This window comes from Bombyx mandarina, chromosome 01 (assembly GCF_030267445.1).
Source record: "Bombyx mandarina strain Sakado chromosome 01, ASM3026744v2".
NCBI lineage: Eukaryota > Metazoa > Arthropoda > Insecta > Lepidoptera > Bombycidae > Bombyx > Bombyx mandarina.
The window spans coordinates 12176471-12200278 of NC_143208.1; the positions used below are offsets into that span (position 1 = coordinate 12176471).

Below are 23808 nucleotides of genomic sequence, written 5' to 3' on the forward strand. Positions count from 1 at the left end.
GGATTTCTTGTGAGTCCGCACGGGTAAGTACCACCCTGCCTATTTCTGCCGTAAAGCAGTAATGCGTTTCGGTTTGAAGGGTGGGGCAGCCGTTGTAACTATACTTGAGATCTTAGAACTTATATCTCAAGGTGGGTGGCGCATTTACGTTGTAGATTGTCTATGGGCTCCAGTAACCACATAACACCAGGTGGGCTGTGAGTTTCGTCCACCCATTTAAACAATAAAAAAAAGTTCGAGAAATTTTGGAAGAGCAAGGGTGCATGAGCTACCAAAGAACCACAAGCTACTTCTAGTTCATTCCTTAGTACTTTCTGTTTTTCTAATATAGATAAAAAATGTAGTGCCTCAAAAATCGAGACAAACAAAATGAAAGCTTTTGAAATGAGGTGCTGGATACGTACATTGAGGACACTATTCACAATAATTAAAAGAAACGAATCGATTTTACAATAACTTCACATCAAAAAACGACTTTTTCTAAGCTTTTTTGGACAATAAGTGAGGTCAAATATGCTAGAGTTGGAGTTGATCGTGGGACAAAGGCAGGGGAAATGATCCAGTGGCCGCACTACAACACAGTGGTGTAAAAGTGTTGTAGAGACAACTGGAGAAATATTAAGAAAATGAGTTTCATACTTCTAACAACTTACAAGCATGTATTCTATTAGTTTATAAGATTGAACAGTATCTCTTAGTCCAGAAAAAGACAAACGTACTCTTTCCGTCTCGTTTAAATAAAGAGATTACCCTAAAGTATTAAAATTTCAAATCTTCAATTATATTTTTGGAGTTTAGCAAAAACCAATAATTTTGGATTACGCCACTTTAATTATAATGGTGCGATGTATAGTCACGATCCTCTTTAGTGAGGGAACTACAAAGATGATGACGATGATGATGTACGTAAGCGGAGAAAGCGACTAAATAAGAGATAGAGAGAGAGTATTCTTTATTGTACACCAACAAAAGAAAAAATGCGGAACATTAATAACAAAAAAAGCGCAAATGACGTAAATGACGGAACAATACAACTGCTAAACTTCACGATATAAAAATATCAACTGTTTTCAATAGTTTTTCTCGAGACTAGATTTCAACGAATGTTTTATTATTATGCTTTTTATGCAGTTAACAAAATTCTCGAGGCGGAGGTTCAAGTGGCCCTCGAATTCTAATGCACGCTCCATGCAATATTTTCAGCAAAGAAGCAATAGGTACGTCCAAGACCTACAATTTCAGACCACTTGAAAGAACATATGAATTCGAGATGAGACATACAAAATGAGCACGTTTCGGTTTTCGCGGCAAATAAATTGAAGAGATACTTCGATAAATATAGTGATTTTAGATTAAATAATACGCGACCATATAACTAAGGAATTGATAATACCGATTACGTACAGAATATTTTATTAGTTAAAAACTTTAAACTCACAATAACCTTTCGAATATTAAGGTGAATTTACAAAACATGCTCCAATTACTAACATTACAACCAACTACTAACATAATTACAATTTCAAATCATTACATCTTTCTTTATTTCGGTGAGATTACGGAATATGTATCTTATCCCAAGCTAATAACGATTCGATTGGATTACGTAAAATATATCTATTGTGGATAAAATAATTTTATGCTGAACACCCACTCTTTCGGATCAATATTTAGAGATATGAATTTAATGACAATAGAGAAACGATAATTAAATATAACAATTTTAGACATCACTCGAATAGTTTTAAAAAAAAAAGCATTAAAATTAATATGTCAAGAGTATTGCGTTGACATTTACTAATTTATTTGGGGTAACGAGAAATTGTTTATTCACATCAGAACCATAAGTAGAGACTTACTTTAACAGAAAATGCTTTAATTTTTATTAACTCCGTTAGTTAATTAACAATAGGGAACTTATTTTAGATTATTGTATGCATATTAAGTATACGCCCGAAACGTAAAAACACATATGGACCGTTTATTTTGAAAGTGGTGTAAGTCCAATTTCTTTTGTTTCGAGAAAATTAAAGGTTACTACTATATTTGTTGATTTAAAAATACAGGCAAATCATATGAGGTCTGGCTATGCCACCTACCTCTGTCAATTGGACTTACACCACTTTCATAATCGATTATTATGCAATTTCATTTACCGACCGATTTTAAGTTGTACAAAACATGGGATTTTTTTGAGAAACTAAACATGGACTAGTTATATATAAAAAAATTACATTATTAAGCATGAATTACGTGATAGCTCATTTTTTTCAAAAATGGACTTACACCACTTTCAAAATAAACAGTCCATATCACATTATCCTGAACAATATAATCATGCCCTAGTAAATTGCGTGAATCTTCCTACATTACAATCATAAAGATACTTCGTTTTTTTTCTTTCTAAAAGCATAATAATATCAATTAAAAAAAAATAAGACAATCTATAGGGGATTAATATTATATAACATTATTCAGAACCCATTTCTTTCCGTTAATTTCGAAATGTAAACAATATTAAAGTCATTAATATGTATAACGTGAGTTCGTTATAAAAATACACGTGTAAAGTTGTTCTAAATGTTTTTAAACTTAACTATTTTAATAGATATTAATATTTACTTAATTTCTTTAAACGCTACCGTAATATTACAACTAAAAATTCATAAAACGTATAGAGAAGTTTCATTGTCTGATTTCGCGACATAGAATTTTTTAATAATCATCTATAATGATCGTATATTTCGATCATCATCTAAAATTGTCTATATCGAAAACAAATAGGACATACATTAAGAGTGCAGAGAATATATTTAATATTAAATAGTGCTATTTACTAAGCAACATATTAATTAGATTTTATCTGACTACCGTCAAACAAGAATGAAATTTTAATTTTAACGCTATGTTATTGAAAGTGAGTGGTTATATTCATCTTCATCCCCGTGGCTACGAAGCTACTCATCATAATAATATTAAAAAGAAATCACTTACATCACTCGATACGTTCCAATCTAAATCTTATCTTATACCTTTAAACGAGCAATTCTTGTATATATATATATAATGTGAAAATCGGAAACGGCTCCAACGATTTTCAAAAAATTTAGTATACAGAGGATTTCAGGGGCGATAAACCGATGTAGCTACGATTTATTTTCAGAGAATGTTGTTTTATTCGTATATTCAATAATCAACTTTATCGACAATCAACTTTATGACTCTTCCCGACATCTATTGGCGAATAATAATACTATTTTTCTTAATTGAGAGAACTAGATCTTAAGTCGCATGAAAGAATATTGACTTTTCAACTAATCTCGACTAAAGCGGATTCTATTATAATTTTCTATAGAAGTTATAATTTACTGTAAAAAAAAACAACGGTTTTATATTTTCGTAGATTACAAACTACCTACTGAGGAAACTTGCAAATATAATACAGACATTATGCTTTAATAAAATGAATGCGGTAAGGACAATCTGAAACTAATTGGGATAGCTTGAGGATGCTAGAATCGCGTACCTGTATGCTGTGGTTAATGGCGGGATCTTGAAATGTTCTAAGCTATAGTCGATATACAATCAACGCTAAACAATGTTTTAAACGTTCAACTAAAACTAAGTTCCTTAAACCTCCTAATATGAAAAATTTTCAAAATTAAACATTTTTACATTAAAATACAGCTATCAATAATACTAGTAATGTCTTTAATACTTACCTAATATATTTTTGACCCTAAGTAATGGACGGAGTTCCTGAGGGCTTCGAAATATACAAAACATTATCGTCTAAACCTACACTAGAATGCTTTCGTAAAACTAATAATATTATAACGTTAATCTATCTATAACTATCTATAATATATAATTGATATATTAAATGACACAAATCATTCAGAATGTGAATTACCAATAAAAATATAACCATAGCTTAACTGTATTACCTGATTAAGAGGCGTGAGCACTCTTGAATAGGTATTACGTTTAATAAATTTAAAATTTCAGAAATAATGAACAATAATCTTTCGCTCGCCTGTATTGTTAAACTTTATGTAATTATGACATTTTTCAATATTCTAATAATAAAATTTTGAAAGAAAGCTGATTTATGAAAACAAAGTTTTGTTGGTCAACTTACAGACTATATTATAATAATAGTATTTATTATCCTACAATTCGTATAATTCATACTATATCTTAAATTAATTAAGTGCGATTATGCCGCAAGAGTTATTTTAAGTAGCAATCCGGCCCAAATTAATTTAATTACTAAAGAAACTAAACTAAACGTATGCATAATATTTTATACGATACATACTATAAATATAATACATTCCATTTACATTACAACTGTGTTAAACTAAAAAAAAGTAAAATTATCAATAAATTATATCGAATCAAAATCGATTATCGAAAAATATTATTTAGTGAACATTGAATCGAACGTAGAGTGATATATCGGTCGTTGATAATATGTTAGCGATCGCGTAATTCCCCAAAGAGATGGAATGGTCCTATTGTCTCCCGGAAACCGCAGCGGGATGGCTTCCCGATTCGCACGTCAAACTAGAACAATCGATATTGCATCCGCCTATTTCGATTCGGGACAGAAATTTTGTGGTTTGACGAGCAGGCACCTGGTGGGAACCATGACATGTACTAAACGTACGACATATATTCTCACGGAATATTAAAAAATTAATATTTCGTATAATTAATTATAACATACGTGTGTGTGTGTGTGTGAGCGTGTGCGTGTGCGCGTGCGTTTGCGTGTGTATGTGTAGGTACATTTAATATCATTGAATGTTCTAATCGCTTTATTTTGACTCCTATTAACGTAGTAACTTTTTTCTTTTTTTCAAACCCACACCTCTGAATAGACTGAATATTATTTTACAATAATCTCTTTTCAATATAATCATATTATTATGATCATATCCACCCATAATATGGAATGATATTTTGAAATAAATAAGTTTTAATCATATTTACATCTCGCAAAAATCAAAAGAAATGTTAAATTTAAATAAAAATATAAAATCGAATTACGCTTCTTTTATTAAGCATTAGCATAGAAACCCTAAATTGCATCCTTCTAAATATGAATTTGTAAAAAAAACGAAATAGAAATAATAGTATAATAATTATTAATCTACTAATAATGGAATAAAAAACCTACACATATTATTATTACAACTAGTGGAATGTCGAGTACGGACGGTCATATTAAAAATAAAATCAATACTTATCTTAATAAAGAAAACGAAAAAACTACATCTAAATTTACGATCGATTAAAAGTAATGAGATATCAGTGGAAAATTTGAATTCCCATTTATTTTAAAATCAGCATCATAATACTTAATAGAAAACAAAAAAAAATCACTACTGAAGCTACCAAATAAAATCGGAGTTGATTGTTTTGAAACACGCCAAACGTTTTCAAGAGACCTCTGCCTAAAAAAATATTTTCACCGAATACTTGTGATACTTGGGGACTTTGCACTGTAATAGTCATACAAATATCGAGATATATATACAGGGTTATGGCAAGACATTGGAGACAAAACGTCGTATATCCGTGATCTCACCTTTACTAATTGTGATCTACGTAACCGTTTCTAAGATAGCATTTCAAACACTCATGATTTTATTCATATTGAGTTATCGAAGGTTGATTGATACATACAAGAAGATTGGCAATAATTTTAACTATACCTTTTTCTACATAAGTGAATGTATGTTTGTCCTCTAGGCAACACCATTCATCTGATTGTGATGAAACTTGGTGCATTGTTCTTGACTATCCAAAGAACAACTAAGCCGCTTCTTACCGCTTCTAAAAGTTTATCAAAAGTTCCAAAAGTTTCTCCTGCGATCAACTTCTAGTATGACCTCCGTTCTGTAGTGTTCCAACAGAACTACATGTGCTCCTTCAAACAAGGCTTAAGAGAAGCACTTTATGGTAGGCAGATGCCTGGATGCACACCTGATATTGCAAGGATCCACTCACCTTTCGCATGCACACAGGCATCGCATGCATACAGCCCTAAGTGTCTACTATTAGTAAAAAACAAACATAAATTTCTTACGTTCATTTTTAAACTCATAATTACAAAGCAGTCATGAGAAAAACTTGTATTCAACAAAAAAAGGTATGGGTGATCTGTTTTTACGTAATAAAGGCAGAAATCCGTGAAGCATCTATCCATATTATTATTAGTGATTCACTGAATGATCTTAGGGAACAATTGATGTTTGACTCAGTTTGAATTAAAATGAATTTCAAAATTTACGAAGATTATTTAAATATACCAATCAAAATGTTCATAATAATATACAGTTACATAGTTCTCGCTATCAGAACTTATTAAGGCAAAACCTATTTAACTTAATTTTTTTTTGGGTCCAAATTTTAAAAATAGGTCTAACTTGTTTTTATCATTATATTTTTATCATTGTAGAAATCATTGTATTAATCAATCGACCCGACCCAAATATTCAATTATCTGAAATATTCTATTACTGAAATAAATTTGACATAGCTTATAAATTCTAAACAAAATTGTTTGTCACCATCCTTTGGAATGGCTGTTACACAGTTCTTAACTAAAATATAATCAAACGCTTTAAAATAAAATGTCTCTTCACGAAAGAAATCTAAAGCAATTAAGTCATAACGAAATTGTATAATCGCCTTATGGGATATGTAAGAGCTTCTAATTTAGAATATTTATTCACGGGTGGTAGTAACTACGTGATCATTATACTCATACTAATAGGTACGTCAAATGTAAGGAATTTAAGTATAAATATATAGTTTCGTACGATTTACGAAAGAAGTATTGAGTACAATAAACAAAAAAGGTGTTTATAGTCCATATTACAACATATTTTAGCTGAATGCATTTTTTTTATGGAAGTTCTAATACACGCATTTATTATTAAGTCTTCTCGTCAAAGTACGTGAAATCAGTCGTGCGTGTCCTATCAGTATGAATACATTTCATCAGAATAGGACCTTATCAATGCTCCGATAGTGGAATAATGTTGCCATAAATAGTTGTGTACTTACTTTTAGAAACCTAACTTATTTCATTTTCCTCGATTTTCGGAAAAACAATAACGTGAACCTTTCTATCCTCATTATAACCTAAATAGCGATGGATATGGAAAATAATGAGGTGACGTAACATTTACCCTTCGGCAACATACATATTGTAGTTTACGTTAATTTTTAATTGAAATAAATAATCCAGAAGCGTTCACGAACGCAGTCGACTTTTAAATTCGACTTTTAATGAAAACAAAAAACCTGTCATCGTTACAGTTTCATGGCGCGCTAAAATGCAAACTTAATTAGTTTATTTTTTAAATGCGCGTAACATTCGGTTAAACCGTATTCTTTTAGAATTGGCATTGCCATTAATAACCTCCCGAAAACGTGTCCGGTGTAGTTTGGTCGGACCATCAAGAACGTAATAGAACTCATCTAAACTTGAGATAGCTTGCAACGTTTAGAGATGAGTTTTCTGTTATAACAGAAAACAAGTGTTGCAGACAACGGGTAAAAAATAGGGTAAATTTGAGTAATAGAAAAGTAATTAAATGTCTATCCCGTAATGAAGTATCCCTAAATACCTATATCAATTTAAAGTTCAGTTTGCCTAAAATCCAAATTTCTCATAAGGCATTTAGTGAACAAGGCTTAGGCTAACAAGGTTAACATACAAAAATAACATATAATAGACGTCACTACCTTAATTATAACAATTCACACTACACAATACACATAAGAAAAGCCGGTGTTATTGCTTTTTTAAGATAAAGAAAAATTGACGTGCCATTCAAGTAAGTATAGCAAATTTATAATTATTTCTATTTAAAACATATGCAAAAAAAAACCTGATAATATGTTCACATAACTGAGCGAAAAAAACCAAGTATGCAAAACTATTACGAGTATGTGACAAAATATATCAAAAAATTTGTTCTGTAACACGACGTTTGAAGAATTTAATTAAAGATAAATATTTTTAATTATCCAAAAATATTACCTTTTTTCTTTTTCTTTTTAATTTACAGTATCGTGGTGACTCGCGTGAGAGCCTTGAATAACTTTTTAAGGTTTTACTAAAAAATAATACTTTAATCTACTTTTTTCTACGGTAATCTGTACGGCAACAAAAAAAAAACGTTGCCAAAACATTATCCTAAAGAAAATTAAAAAGCAGAAAAACCTATTTTAAATAATAACGAAGTCAATGAATGAATGACACGAACCATTTCACGCAGTTTGTTGGATTGGTCTTAAACATTCAATCGAAAAAAGCAATAACGTCGGTTATTTACTGTTCACACAAACATTTATAACATTAACATTAACACATACCCAAATAAAATGAGAACCTTAACCAAGCTGTGACGTTTATTAACCCGAGTTGAACTCGATATAACATGATAAAACTGTTATATAATACATAAACTTATTACATACAACGATTTTGTATTTCCGAACCGTTACGTAAATGTACAATTTATAGTTGAAACAAAAATTTATTATATTACATACATACAATAGTATCAATATTTTTAAAACAAAAAGAAATAATCTTTGTACGTTATTTCAATTTTATTGTAGATAGACAATTTAAACAATTTAACCCCAAAATATTACGAAAAAAATTAATGTATTTCTTAACTACGCATGATTCACATTACATGTTCGTGAATAATGATAAAAACTACTTAATTTGATATGTTAATCTCTTTACGTTATTGCTGCTGAATGCACGTATTTTTTACCTTAAAAATTAGGAAGTAAATTTAAGTTGTAAATTATATTTTTTTCACATTTTTATTTTCTTTTTTCAAATCATAATTGTGATTGAGCAAATACAATTAAATGATGGAATTTAATTTCGAAATAAGATCCACTAACAATACTTTGTTAAACATTTTCAAAATATACAATATATCGTGATTCGGATGTAGTTACCCTTAACTTTTAATAAACACTTATAACTCTAAGTACATTCAAGTTAATTAATCATAAGAATAATTAATTTTAATAATTAATTAAATTAATGTGATGTCGAACAACATATTGTGATATCATTATTAATGAATAGTATTTATAAATTAATTTAAACTAGTACCTCTACTTCTCCCCCCTAACACCAATACTACTGCTAATTGTTAATAAAACAAGAATCCATACGTAATGCAAATTAATTAAACAAAAATGCGTTAGCGTATAATGTTTCATTAAATAGCTTTAGTAATTGTGGCATGTGTTCTGATTACTTTAATTATAAAACTATTAACTAAATTAAATTGAAAGTGCTGCTCGTAAAGGGCTAAATATGTTAGGAATAGCTTAAAAATATGCGTTATAGAATGTAACGTTCTTTATATCCGTTGAAAAAAAATTATATTCAAAACTAAAAAGAAAGCGTCTAATGAAAACATAATGATTTACCACGCGTGCGTTTATTTCGATATTTTGTTCGTTATTACAAAATCATAAATGAGTACAATTTATCCTCGAGCGTATTATTCATGCGCTGGCACTCGTCAATGGACATTTGTGAGTGACGCAAATGTCACAAGTAAAAACTGAGACTTGGCGCGTATCGCGAATTCATCTCTAAAATACAGGCGCGATAAAAAAAATACAGTTATATATTTATATATCCAAAGGTAACATGACTAGACGTGAACTTTGTTACAGTGCGACTATTCCAATGTCACTTCCCGTGTTAACGGCCAAATTGGACACACACACATTAACAGAGCTCATGTCATTGTTATCTACGAGAAATCTTAAGCCAATTTGTGATAACATTGAACTTTATATGAGGCCTATAAAATCAAAGGCAGCTAAACGCCTTAATGTAGTAAAATAGATTAACTATGGCGCCATCTTTTTTAGTTAGTTGGACACGCTTCTGTATTTTCATGTTATAACAAATGCAGCTAAATCTCTAGCAAATTCAATTCAAAAATTTTCTTTTTACTCTGTACTCAAATATAAACGAATTTTATCATTCAAAATTCAGATTATTAGTAATATTCTCATTCTTTATCAATCTGCTTTAAAATGAAGAATATCGTAGCTACCCGAACAAAGTTATTTCAGTTTCTCAAACCGGGAGTGTTGCTAACACTGGCCCTAGCAAGAGCAGTAGTACTTCGATGGATCGGGAGAATCCGTAATGACGTGCTTAGGGCCGATTTTTGTAGTTTACCTGAATATTTGACAGACTTGGATTTAGCCGCCTTTGATTTTATAGGCCTCAATTTACCATTCGATCGACTAATTGCTACGGTTACGTTTTCGGTTCGATGAAAGAGACAGTTTCGCCGCCGAACTTTAGAATTTGTGACTGGCAGCCGGTTGTCCGGGGGGAGTGACGTTCATCCCCATATTATCATAAGAGAAATCTAAGGTCGTATCTTCAGCCGGATGCCTGTTACTAAGAGCGGTGCTTATCGTCTTTGGCGTGGTTGCGCCTTGACTTTTATCCGACTGTGAGGTTCTGGTCTCTAAGTCCTTCACGTTGAGAGGTTGGTTCGTTCGTCTTAGGGGATCCGGGTTTCGTATTTCGAGCTTGAGTTCGGGTTTCGGTTTCGGCGCTTCGGCATGAGGGTTGTGATGCGTCAAGTCATTAGGGTACTGCTTCACGCGGTTCTAAAAATAGAAATTATCTTAGTTACTTTTAAGTTTCTGGAATGTAATAGTAACAAAATTTGGGCATCGTTAAAGTCGTAATGGCGGATTTAATGCTTAATGTTCAACTAAAACTTTTGTCCAAAATTTTTTATTTATTTTTTATTGAAGCCATACATCTATTAGGTTAAGTCGGCTTTTTGTCCTAATTTAAATAAAACTATAGCTAAAGTATTGGAATGGCTATCATATTTCTCCTGAAAACCAATAATCACGTTACCGTTTTAAAATTACGATAAACACTACTGCTATGGTTTTTGTAATTTCAATTTTATTATTTAGGTGGTCAAGAAAACTCTTGTTTCTTACGTATAAGTCATGTCTACTTCAGTACCGATATAATAATAACTACATAGACTAGAACGCAGTTTGGAAATTTCCTTAGATCGCTGTAAAGTTTCGTAGAGCCTTAATGAAGGTAGGTAATTTAGGTACGTTGGCCGATGTCATAGAAGCGTCCAACTCCACCATCACTAATGGAGGCACGAAGTTCGTTCCATCACACAACTAAACAATTTGCACCGAAGTTTTGTTTTCGGACAAATGTCAAGTTCGGATACTCCTTAAACTACTCAACGGATACTTGGATGCTTGAAACTCCGCCTTCGATCGGTAATTGAATACATTACAGTAGATACATTCATGACCTCAAACTAAAATATTGTGAATGTGTACTGAAATTTCTTATGAAAGAAAAAACAAGACTTTTCTATCGGGAACAGACAGATAACAGGCCTTTGTTAATGTAGAGTTAGCTGGTAGCAGCTTAAGTCAACTGGCTATCAGCCCAGCCAATAATAAACAAAAATCGAAATCTTCATATAAAAATAGCGGCAGTTCTATCCTTCGATCCATATATTGATACAGAATACGCCCTATATATACTAATATATAGATCTAGAGAGGTTTTGACGGATGTTCCGTTATATCTACTGAACCATGAATACGACTTGAAGTGACTTGAAACTTGGTATCCATGTAGAAAATACATGTACTTAATGGATAGGCTAATATTTATTTGAGTATTGACAATAAATAATAATATTAATTTTAAATGCCCAGCGAAGCGGGCGACTACGGCTAGTGTAGATATAAAATTCACTCTCGTATATAAATCATTTCAATATAAAATTAAGATGTCATTCAAGAAGATACAACAAAAATGTGTCGCCAATAATACAGGAAGTAAATCGCTTTAGCTTATCATTGTTTATTATAGTTTTAAATTATTCGTTATATATTATAAAATGTGGACTTTGAAACAAACAAAGGCTTTCGAAACCTACCTTAACATTTATATGTAGTTTGTATTTAATTTTGATCTTTTAATGTACCATCAATCTTATAAATACCATTTTTTACCACCATTTAGGAAAACAGACTTATTTTTTGGTCAGTATGTGATATTATTTTGTGTGTTAAATGACATGCAAGTTATTTTAATTGAGTCGAGTAATTTCAAGTGCCACCTGTTTGTACGTATCTTAAAGTTTGGTACTAAAAAAGAACGTATATTTTTCATAAAGTTACCGGCGCGATTAAAACCGATACGACAACAATTTCAATGTACTTTTGCCGATTTTGAGGCAAATCACTAAAATATTTTTGCATGTTTAAGTTGGAAAAAAAACAGAGAAGACTTTTTGAAACTGATCGACTTGTTTTTAGAATATATGGGTTTAGTACGCAACGTGTCGCTGTATGTCGGAATGTTAGCTTAAACGATTTGTAGGCGTGGTCAAAAAACATTATAACGGCTTAATCTCGTCAACGACTTCAATAAAGTAAAAGTAAAAATAATTTGAAACTTAATACCCTTTTTTTTGTAAATTTTAAAAACTCGTTATTAAAACATCACTAATATTGAACAGTGAAGGCTAATAATCACATAGTACGTAAATGTGTGTAATAATTATCGGCGTTATTGCTTAGAGCGATCTCTTTCAGGCAAATATTTCTTTACATATGTAGGAAGGTCAAAAAATTATACAGTTATCCAAAATATTGTCATTCAAAAAAAGACAATCTATGTAAAAAAGATGCTTCATTAGAAGTATGCATATATTTTTATATTTAGAAATGAGAAAACCCTATTTCTTGCCGATTTTCACAGTGTCACTGTATTCTACATCAGCGTAAAATGATATATCTACAAATAACTATTTTTCTCGTAAATTTTCCGCGACCAAGAAAACCTAAAACATTTTAATTATCGACAATATTTTATTATCCGTCACTATAACAATATCATACTAGAAACTCTTTGATCATGAATCATAATTGGTTCTGATCAAAGAGCTGAAACCTTAATAGGTTGTAAATAATAAATTGCAATGAACAAGATCGTTACAATAGCGGCTTTATTGGTCAAAGCGATTTCTCGCAGGTAACCTTACTAATACGCTACTGTAACACGAGATTAAGCCGTAAAGTATTTAAATTTGATTTGTTATTCAGAGTAGCATCGATGTTTATACAACATGATAATGGGATGTAAAGTCTGGACTACACAAGAAGAATTTATCGAAAGCTAAATCACACTTAAGGAATCTTCGAGATGATGTCGCTACCCATCCGTTCTTGCAGCGTTTTGACACTGCGCCTCCAGTAATTGTTTCATAGTGACCGAACAATTAAAATGTATTATTTAAAAAAATTTAAACCCTAATTTCTAGTTTGTCAACCGCCTCGAAATTCATCTTTAGGTATATACCGTAAAACAGGGTGTTAAGAGATACAGGGGGTGACTAGGGATAAAATCAGGACCAAGTTGTACCCATAATAATTATAATGACTTGCAATCTTTGCAAAAACTATACAATTTTATCAGAGATAGTAGGATTTGTAAACTTTTATAATAGCAACATTGAGATATACTGAAGTTAGCCACAATCTCAAAATAATAGAAAGACTTTTTTTTTAAAAACTGTCGGAAACTTATGCCCCTCATAACTTTGTGAAAAAAAAACAAGTTTTTATTGCAATTAGTAAAGTGATATTATTGTTTTGAATGCTTAAGTGTATGTTGAATAAGCCGTAACGGGGTAGCCATAGCGTTCACAAAACGTACGCTCGTCTAAAGCACAATCTCAAAAATATATTACATTCACCAAATTATTTAACTTTGCCTGTCTTCATTATATAACATTTAACGTGTCTTAAATTTTTTTTGGTCATATTTCAATGTGCTCATTAATTCACATGTCATGTGTAGTTTTAGTGCCAAATACAAATTTATTAATGAATCTACAGCGTGATTTACAAATGAAATGAAATTAAATATAGAATACAGCGGCAGCTAATAATAGATTTCAGATATTCTCATAAGAGACTATTGTGTAAGCCGTCCTTTAAACATTTTATTATCAAAATTTGCCTTGTATTTAAACCAAATCTAATATTTGAGCCCAGAGCTTTTAACTCATTGAAGGGCTCAAGCCGCCAATATATCGATTAAATCAGATTACTATAAGCCCTAATATGCCCTAATGATTAAAAATAATCTAGAGGCTTCTGACTGGATCGCATGAGTTCACATTTTCAACTAATTTCAATTAATTGTGTCATATTATTATGTGTCATGTCATATTATACGTATGAATAATGTACAAATAGTTATTATATTATTAGAATTAAGCCGATTTCGGTTAGAAGCTTTTATAACCAAGTTACTGTAAAACAGATCAAAGATACTGAACCCACGTATTTCAGAACGTAAGGGGCTCGTAACTATAACTATACTGACTGTACCTATAACTGTAACTATACTGAGACATTTTTTTATTGTTAAGGTGAGTGGACGAGCTCACAGCCCACCTGGTGTTAAGTGGTTACTGGAGCCCATAGACATCTACAACGTAAATGCGCCACACACCTTGAGATATAGTTCTAAGGTCTCAGTATAGTCACAACGGCTGCCCCACCCTTCAAACCGAAACGCATTACTGCTTCACGGCAGAAATAGGCGGGGCGGTGGTACCTACCCGTGCGGACTCACAAGAGGTCCTGATTTGAAAGGTGGGGCAGCCGTTGTAACTATACTTGAGACCTTAGAACTTAGCATTTACGTTGTAGATTTCTATGGGCTCCGGTAACCACTTAACACCAGGTGGGCTGTGAGCTCGTCCACCAACTTACGCAATAATAATAATAATAATAATAAATAATAACTAACAAAATTACAAAACACCAGCACAACTCGACCAAGCCTTTCCTATTGGTCAATTAATGCGTAATAATGCTTTGTCAGAAGATAATATAGGTAGTAATGTTTTTGTATGATAGCATAAATAAACTCCAAAATCGCAATATTTCTGACAGTTACTACCCTTATATATATACCCTATACCTTTCTAGACTCGAATTCAGAATCATCTTTTTTCACTTCTGAAGGTACGGTGTCTTGTGAATCTACAGGTCACAACCACCCTGCCCATTTCTGCCGTGAAGCAGTAATGCGTTTCGATTTAGGTAAGAGTAGGGTAGTCGTCGTACTAAAGAACTGAGACTTAGAACTCAAGTAACAAGATGGGCGGTGGTATTAACGTGTTTTATCTCTATGGGCTCCGGTGAAGGGAGGATGATCATTCGGTCAAAAAGACCTTGCATTTTAAAGTAGAGGTTATAATGTGAGGAAGGGGCGTCGTAAAAGCCTTGGATAGACTGTGTGAAAGGGGATAAGCAAGAGTTGGGTGTGAGTGCAGAGATGACGCACGCTAGAACTAAATGGAAAAATATAGGTTATGCACCGACACCACATAATGTAGGATAAGGGCAAGAAAAAGATGAATACTGTTGGGATTAATGAGACGTGATTTTCATTTTGGCCCTTTGTACAAAGCATCGTGATGATTTTTGAAAAAATACTGACACGTGATCATCTCGAAGATACGAACACGATTCTCTATATTCCAGATTCATTATCATGTTATATAAATAATTATAGAACAAAAAGCTACGAGTGGTTCATATACATATTTAAATACATAAATATTTATTACATTACTACTCACGACTACTATCGGAAAGGTGCGTGTTGTTTACTGAAATACAACATACCAATTTTTGATAGAGTGTAACACGTAACAAACGTCCATGTACATTCACAAAATTAAACGTAACATGTTGTTGAATCAAGCAAATATACTATACTTTGAAAATAATATTAATGTTAAAATCATACATCGCTTACTGAATTCAAATAGTGGCCCAAGTAAAAATTCACCGATGGCATTTGAAAACGGACCAATAGAAATGATGCGTCTATTTCTCAGATGTATCTTGAGGTGGCCAAGAAAATGAATAAATGCGTTTACTTCTTCAAATACTCATTATATTATTTTTAATTATTTTACAAAATTACAAAGTTGAAATGCGCGTCCATTTTTTATTCTTTGAGAACGTGTCTACAAGATCATAATTCTTTACGCGTTTGTTGTAATTGTTCAAAGTTTGAATGTGACACTAAAGCGAGCAATCGGCGCCATTTTGTTGATTAGATTTCTATTTTAAAATTTTCAAAATACGAGTATACTTTGTTCTATACAGTTTTCCGTTGTAGTTAGTTACCTTGGCTGGCTGGAACTTTTGCTTTAAATATCTCCAAGAGACTCTTCCTCTGCATACTATGATGAGAACTAGGACCAGTACTGCCAGAGCCACACCGCTGACGATCAGAGCAGTTTGAGCTTCACGGTGTATGCCTACAACAGAAATTAATTCAATAAAAGAAATTTCTTTATCATATGATGACCTGAGTAAAACATCTCTGGCGACTTTTTTAATATAATATTATATTAAGGTATCTTTAACATGAATTTCCAAAAAGAATCGTTACTATTATTCACCAAAAGAAAAGCGAGACCTAAAAACATATCACTTATGAAACAGTTCTTAATGCGAAATAAAAAATACGCAATGACATCGTCTTCAGGTATAAAACTACACTAGAAAATATTTTATAACTATAACTAATATTCGCGTTCGCCTTGAGCGATACATGAGAGACAAATGAATTCGCTAAAGATATATTTCGTCGAAAAATGTTTTCATTTACCTTATCGATTATGATACCTCCGAGAGATATCAATTACACATTAGATTCACAGTGATTTGCCAACAACAAGGTGAAGTTATTCATATCATTACCATCATGCTGTTAGTATCTTTCAAATGTCAAATGCCTCAGTTTTGATTGCTATTGACATTTTAGGCAGGCGCTTTTAGGCAGACAAAACAACTTTTCAAAATACCGTAAAAATTTCTAACCATTAAAAACTTGTAGCGCCCTCAATTTTGTTACCTTATACGAAACATAAACCAGAATCTCCAAGGTCAAAGTGGATACTGAATGAATTCACTAATTCATACAATTTTAAACCCCTTCGTGACATTTTCGTATTTGTTGTACAGCGGAAACACGAGTAAATTACTAAATAATTCAATTGGCTATGAATAAAATTTTTTTAGAAAATACAGCAAAAAAAAACAAAATTAACAAGCCGTTAACGGCTTCATTAAATCCTCGCCGCGGATTGGTTTTTAATCGGCTTTCCTCTAGCACCTCCGTACCTGCCTTCAATCAATTAAAGGATTTCGCTCAGCCTGATCGAATGCTAACACTTTCAACGGTTGCAGTTAAATAAACTTGTCTCGGGCAAACATAAAAACTATTAGTGAGGCTGCGCTTTAACTCGAAGAGATTTTCTTCGAATGCTTAAGTTCTACCGCAAATTTCCTACCATTTAATAATATCATATTAAATAATAATATCAAGTTCTTATTCGTTTTCATTTAACGTTTTCATGAACTATACCCCTCCACTATATTTAAAGTGACAAAGAACTTTTTAAATATTTCATCATTTGTTTATTATGGAAGACCATAAAAGATGCGGTATAATTATTATGTATTTGAATTTAACGATTTCTAGAAAGATAACATTTTTAAAGTATTTTCTTAATAGTACGTGACAAAGTAAGCGTGTCTTTATTATTTGATGACATATAGTTGTAACTTTAACAGTGAAATTCGTTGGTTTTCTTAGATAATTTATTTTTATTGGTAGGGTTACGGAAGGTACCACAGTCCTAGGCTTCGTCTAGCGGGTGTGGTGGAGTTTGTTGGGGTTGAGTCGGTAGTTGGTTCTGCAAGGCGGCGCGCCTCCACGTGCTTCCCAAGCCGTAGTCTACTAGAAGGAATTGGGGTAACAGAAGAACCTCGGTCTCCCTTTTCTTCTCTGAAGGCACCGGAATCCAACATAGCCCGGTCTGTTACCTTCTCAACCGGGTATTCGGAAATGGATTACCCAATGTTAAAAAAGGGGCTGCTATTCTGTTTATTTATATCGAGAAGCAGTTCCGCGTTACAGTTTCACAGGAAAACTCCAATACCATATAACTGGAGAATTCGACATCATATCTCTAAGATAACGGTAACCATATAGACCAGGTGGGCAGTGACCTCCATCGTGGGTGTTCATCGAACAAGAGTTTTAAGAAAAAAAAAAAATGATACCTATGAAGGTGTCATTTTTTTTCTTTCTGACGATAATGATATTGTTAATCCAAAAACACTGTATCTCATACTGCATTTAGAAAAATAATTTACACATATACTCAGTGCTATTACTCAGTCCAAGTTTTCGGCAATCTGTCATGCCATTGTCTTTATCGCGGGAGATAAGTATAAGAGCAGAACGAAACAAAGCCGTATTTCAATCAGGTCTATAGTTTAGAATTATCAATGGAACTGTGTTTGACTGGCTGAAGATAGCGCTCTTAAAAACCTGTCTTTAAATATCTATATATATAAAAATTAATTGCTGTTCGTTAGTCTCGCTAAAACTCGAGAACGGCTGGACTGATTTGGCTAACTTTGATCTTGAATTATTTGTGGAAATCCAGAGAAGGCTTAAAAGGTAGATAAATATGAAAATGATCGGAATTAAATAAAAATAACAATTTTGTTTTTCCTTTGATGTGTCCCCCGTCGGACAGATTCCTTTTGTTTGTTTTAAGGTTATTTTATACAAAAGTTTAGGTCTTTTATTTATCAATTGAGGCACTGCGAAGTCTGCCGGGTCAGCTAGTATCAAATATAAATGCCTTGTTCGCAATTAAAACGTTTTGTGACAAGTAAATTACTGTAGAAAGCGTTAAAATACTCACATGTACCTTAACAGTGTGGCGTTGATGTAAACGTAATCTAATATTAACAATCTCTTATCAGTAGCGCTAAGATTTTAAGACTTGTGTGAGTCAGCTCGGTAATGGTAGATGACGCATTGGATTTCCATCGATTGTTTACATGAACGCTACATTATGTGAATAATTAAAACTCAATATAATAAAACTAAGCTCCGCAGCGCTAGAAAAGGATATAATATATATAAATATATATTTATTTACATAATAGAATGCACATTAAGCGAGTGTCATTACATTAGACATGTACTTTTCGTAATTTTTTTTTTTATTGCTTAGATGGATGGACGAGCTCACAGCCCACCTGGTGTTAAGTGGTTACTGGAGCCCATAGACATCTACAACGTAAATGCGCCACCCACCTCGTGATATAAGTTCTAAGATCTCAAGTATAGTTACAACGGCTACCCCACCCTTCGAACCGAAACGCATTACTGCTTCACGGCGGAAATAGGCGGGGTGGTGGTACCTACCCGTCCGGACTCCCAAGAGGTCCTACCACCAGTGAAATTCACTGGTATTTTAAGCGTATTAAAAACGTGGTAGCTTTTTTTTTGTCTTGCTTTTCCTATTTACAACAAATATTATGTTAAGACATTTAAGTTTTAAGTTTCGCTCTGGCGAACCATGTAATGAATATATTACAACGCGAAAAGTATGTAATCTTTGTATTATATCTAATACAATCGTAACTCAATCCAGCCAAATTGTACAGAAGAAAGACGTTCTCATATAAAATTCAGAAGCTGATGTGTATCGTAAAAAGCAAGTCAATTTAACTTTGTTTACTTTTTTTTTCTATAAATACCATTGCCGAAAATTATTCGGTTAAATTTGTTTTATTATTATTATTATTATTATTTTATTGCTTAGATGGGTGGACGAGCTCACCTGATATTAAGTGGTTACTGGAGCCCATAGACATCTACGACGTAAATGCGCCACCCACCATTACAAAATAAGAAAGCGGTAGGCAAAGATTATTTGAGGTAAGAAGTATTTGTAGATGAAAAAAAATTGTAACAAAAACCTTTGAAGTGTCGTAAAATTCAACATCGATATAAAATTGACGAATGCGAGTGATAACATTGTAAATCAGATTTAGCTAAAAACTGATTTACAATGTTATTTCCTTGCACCTGTCGCAATACAGATTTAAATCGTTAAAAGCCATTTTAATAGGCTTGGAGGCGTGGAGATGAAAAAAGTTGTTCCATAACAAATAGACATTAATGTATATTGACATATTTAGAGCAACTCAGAAGTATTTCATAATACTTTTCATAATAAAATTATTAAAATCGTGCATAATGCATGCACGGGTGATGGTATGCCAACGTATATTACAAAAGAACACCAATTTATATTTTAATTAATACATTTATTATCAAATTTCGCATTGCTGTGTATCTATTACCTGCTATGCTGTATTATTAATCGCAGAGCTCACTTTTTTTTTAAGTACAAGACTTTTTTCTAAAATCCGTTTTCCTTATAAATTAACACACATTTCAATAGCTTGCGTAATATTATATTTAATACTAGCGACCCGCCCTCGCTTCGCTTCGGAAACATTAAATTTTATTATTAATAGCAGAGTCCGAGATGTTACCCGCGGTTATTTTCGTACCGTGGGTGACACCGCGGGGCAAAGCTAGTCTAAAAAAGGTAGCCTAAGTTATTCTTTAGATCATCATCTATCTATTAGTGAAAGTCTCGTCATAATCGGCCCAGCCGTTCCAGAGATTATCCGGAACAAACAGACAGACAGGCAGACATTTTTTTTTTTAATTTTTTTTTGGTGTATGTATCGTATATATATTCATAAACACGTAGTAAAAAGCGGTTATTTCAATGTTACAAACAGACACTCCAATTTTATTTATATGTATCGATGTATAGATTTGTACTTACTTCCCAAATCGTTTGGTGGCGGGGCCGTCTCCGAGCGTCGCATGTACCTCAAATCCAATAGATAGCCTAGAACCAAAAAGGTACATTGCAATTATCAATACCATAATACCTACGATAAATCACAACAACCACAATTAAAATCTACTTAAAACCGAATACTTGTCAAGGCACCGGATGTTTTGGTTAACGATGTTGCGAAAGTCAATTGTGACAAAAATGCGCTATTACTTAATTATGACATTTGAACAATTTATTTTGATATTACCTAATAATGAACGAATTTTAAACTAGACTAGCCGTACTCGCCCGCTTCGCTGGGCATTTAAAATTAACATTATTATTTATTTTCATTATTATTAGGGAGTCCAACACTCATATAAATAAAGTAGATGTATTTTCTACACGGATACCAAGTTTCAAGTCAATCGGATGCATGGTTAAGTAGTTATAACGGAACATCCGTAAAAACCACTGTAGATTTATATATTAGTATAGACTTCCCTTCCGGCTTAAGCAAATAACACAAAATGTACTGCGACTGATGATCACGATTTTAAAAAAACGAGTCGATATATTTAATCAAAACATGTTTCAAGAAGATATGCCACACCAATCTGCAGCAAAATAAATCCTATTTACCTAAATATCTTACCTATCTAGAGAATATTATATTGTTTTATAATTCTAATATTTGTTTATGTGCATCAAGCGAGATATGTCAACGAAGTTCATTCAACAAACAACCGGCCTTTTTTTTTGTTTTTAACCTACAAACTTTTTTGTAAGACCCAGAAGATGATTTAATATCCCAACCTCAATATTTTTAGAGGATTCTGAGAAGAACACTTATACCCGAAGGGCAGGTGTTTAATCAAATACACTTTTAAAAATTTACATACAGGGTGTTACGTGACTATTCTCGAAGCCGAAATGAGAACAGACTACTCGTCTAAAATAACCAAAGCAAACTATAAATAATGGTAATTACGAAAATATATATAATGTATACACAAAATACATGGCCTTCTAGCACCAAACTACGTAGGATCCCGTTTACCATAGAAAACCGATACTACAATAAAATACATATTACTAATGTATAGTAATGTAACTACAAATAGCTACTAATAGTATAATACATACTACCCGCGAATTGGCTTAAAGTACAAAAATCACGCTTTTTAACCGACTTCAAGAGAGGAGCTTATCAATTCGATCACCATTTTTTATCTTTGTATGGTCACCGATTTCTCGAGAATGCTTGAACTGATTCTGATAATTCTTTTTTTTTGTTCGAAAGGTAGACTTCCAGAATGGTCCTGTAATCATCAGGATGAGGATTTGATGATGGAATCCTTGAGAAATCGAGAAAATACAATTTTCAAAGCCTAACTTGAAGTGATTTGAGTGTTTCTTGTTATTCTTCTTATTCCGTGCCTTAGTTTGTTATCTTCTAAGATACTTATTAAAATCAAATAATATCAAGGGCAAATTTCTTTTAAGCTAAATACTTGTAATGAATAACGTATTTATTTGGTAAAGGATTAATATCATCTTTAATAAAAACACCTTCACAAATAATGCTTATTTTAATGTTAGCATAAAAAAGGTTATAGTGAGACAACCTAAAAATATAGACATATGCTGTCGGGGACTTTTTTTTAAACTTTTAAAGGTGACCAATTCTGTCATACATTATTTTAGTGAAACTTTAACCATTCAGCTTTCAAAAGGAAAAAAAACGATTTTAAAACATTCTATATTAGTACTCCGCTCGTAGTGGTCTTAGCGTGATGTTATATAGCTTATAGCCTTCCTCAATAAATGGGCTATCTAACACTGAAATATTTTTTCAAATCGGACCAGTAGTTCTTGAGATTAGCACGTTCAACAAAAACAAACAAACTCTTCAGCTTTATAATATTAGTATAGAGGAAACGTAGAAGTAGTGACCATTTTTCTCTCTGAAGTTAAAATCGAACGCATGATACTAGGCTTAGGTGTTAAGGGAGCTTCTACGCTACCAGCCCTAAGTATTATTTTACGTACAGTTTTACCTTCTTGAGGCCCCTATTTAAAGTGAAGGTAGCTCTTTGCGGTCTCCGCGTTCACTCAAGACCGTAGATTTCACGCATCGTTAGTTTGTCAATTGTAAAAACGTGCTATGCAGAAAACAATATTTAAAATAAATTATCCCAAGAATATTTTAGCGCGTTATCATGTTGAACGGGTGGAGACTAGAATCATTTTCGGTTGAGGTTTGAACAACGATACCCGAAAATGAAATTAACAAAACAGCATAGTTAGTGATGTGAAATATACAAACAAAACTATAAAAGTCTGTGATGAAAGTTTGATGACATGTATTAATATTTAAATTATGTTAGCGCTACGCAAAATGTGGATAATATACAAATAAAGTTGATACGATAAGGAATAATGCCTGAAAACTCTACGTTTTAGATAATTATTGCAATTTAAAAATTACGATAATATGGGCTACGTACAAAATTTTCAAATTTTTGTTATTGCTTGAATGTGTGGACGAGCTCTTGGCCAATCTGATCTTAAGTGGCTACCGGAGTCCATAGACATCTACAATGTAAATGCGTAACCCATCTTTAGACATGAGTTGTAAGATCTCACTTTTTTAACAGTACAACGGCTGCCCCGCCCTTCAAACCGAAAAACAAAACTGCTTCACGGCAGAAATCGGCAGGGCGATGGTACCTACCCGTGCGGACTCAGAAGAGGTCCTACCACCAGTAAAATATAGTTATTATTCCTAATAGGACTATGTTCGTCTGTGATTTTTACTGCGAAGGAAAATTAATGAAAATATAATAAGCGAAAATCGCAAAATGAATAAATTAGTGAAAGGAATACGGTGAGTTCGCGTTGTTTGATACTACTTGTATTTGAGTCGACTATTATCAAAGCTGGGCAATGTGAC

General features: G+C 32.5%; 1 protein-coding gene across 3 annotated transcripts in view; it reads right to left on the reverse strand.

Annotated features, from left to right (window-relative positions):
• Positions 1–1396: 1396 nt before the first annotated feature.
• grnd (grindelwald) overlaps positions 1397–23808 on the reverse strand; it is a 42025-nt gene continuing 19613 nt past the window's right edge. For all 3 annotated transcript variants that reach the window (XM_028179665.2, XM_089730431.1, XM_028179667.2), the window contains exons 3-5: positions 20856–20921; positions 16306–16439; positions 1397–10698 (exon numbers count right to left, since the gene is read on the reverse strand). In XM_028179665.2, the coding sequence (XP_028035466.1) occupies positions 10381–10698; positions 16306–16439; positions 20856–20921 (518 nt within the window). In that variant the 3' untranslated portion in view covers positions 1397–10380. The remainder of the gene's footprint in view (positions 10699–16305; positions 16440–20855; positions 20922–23808) is intronic.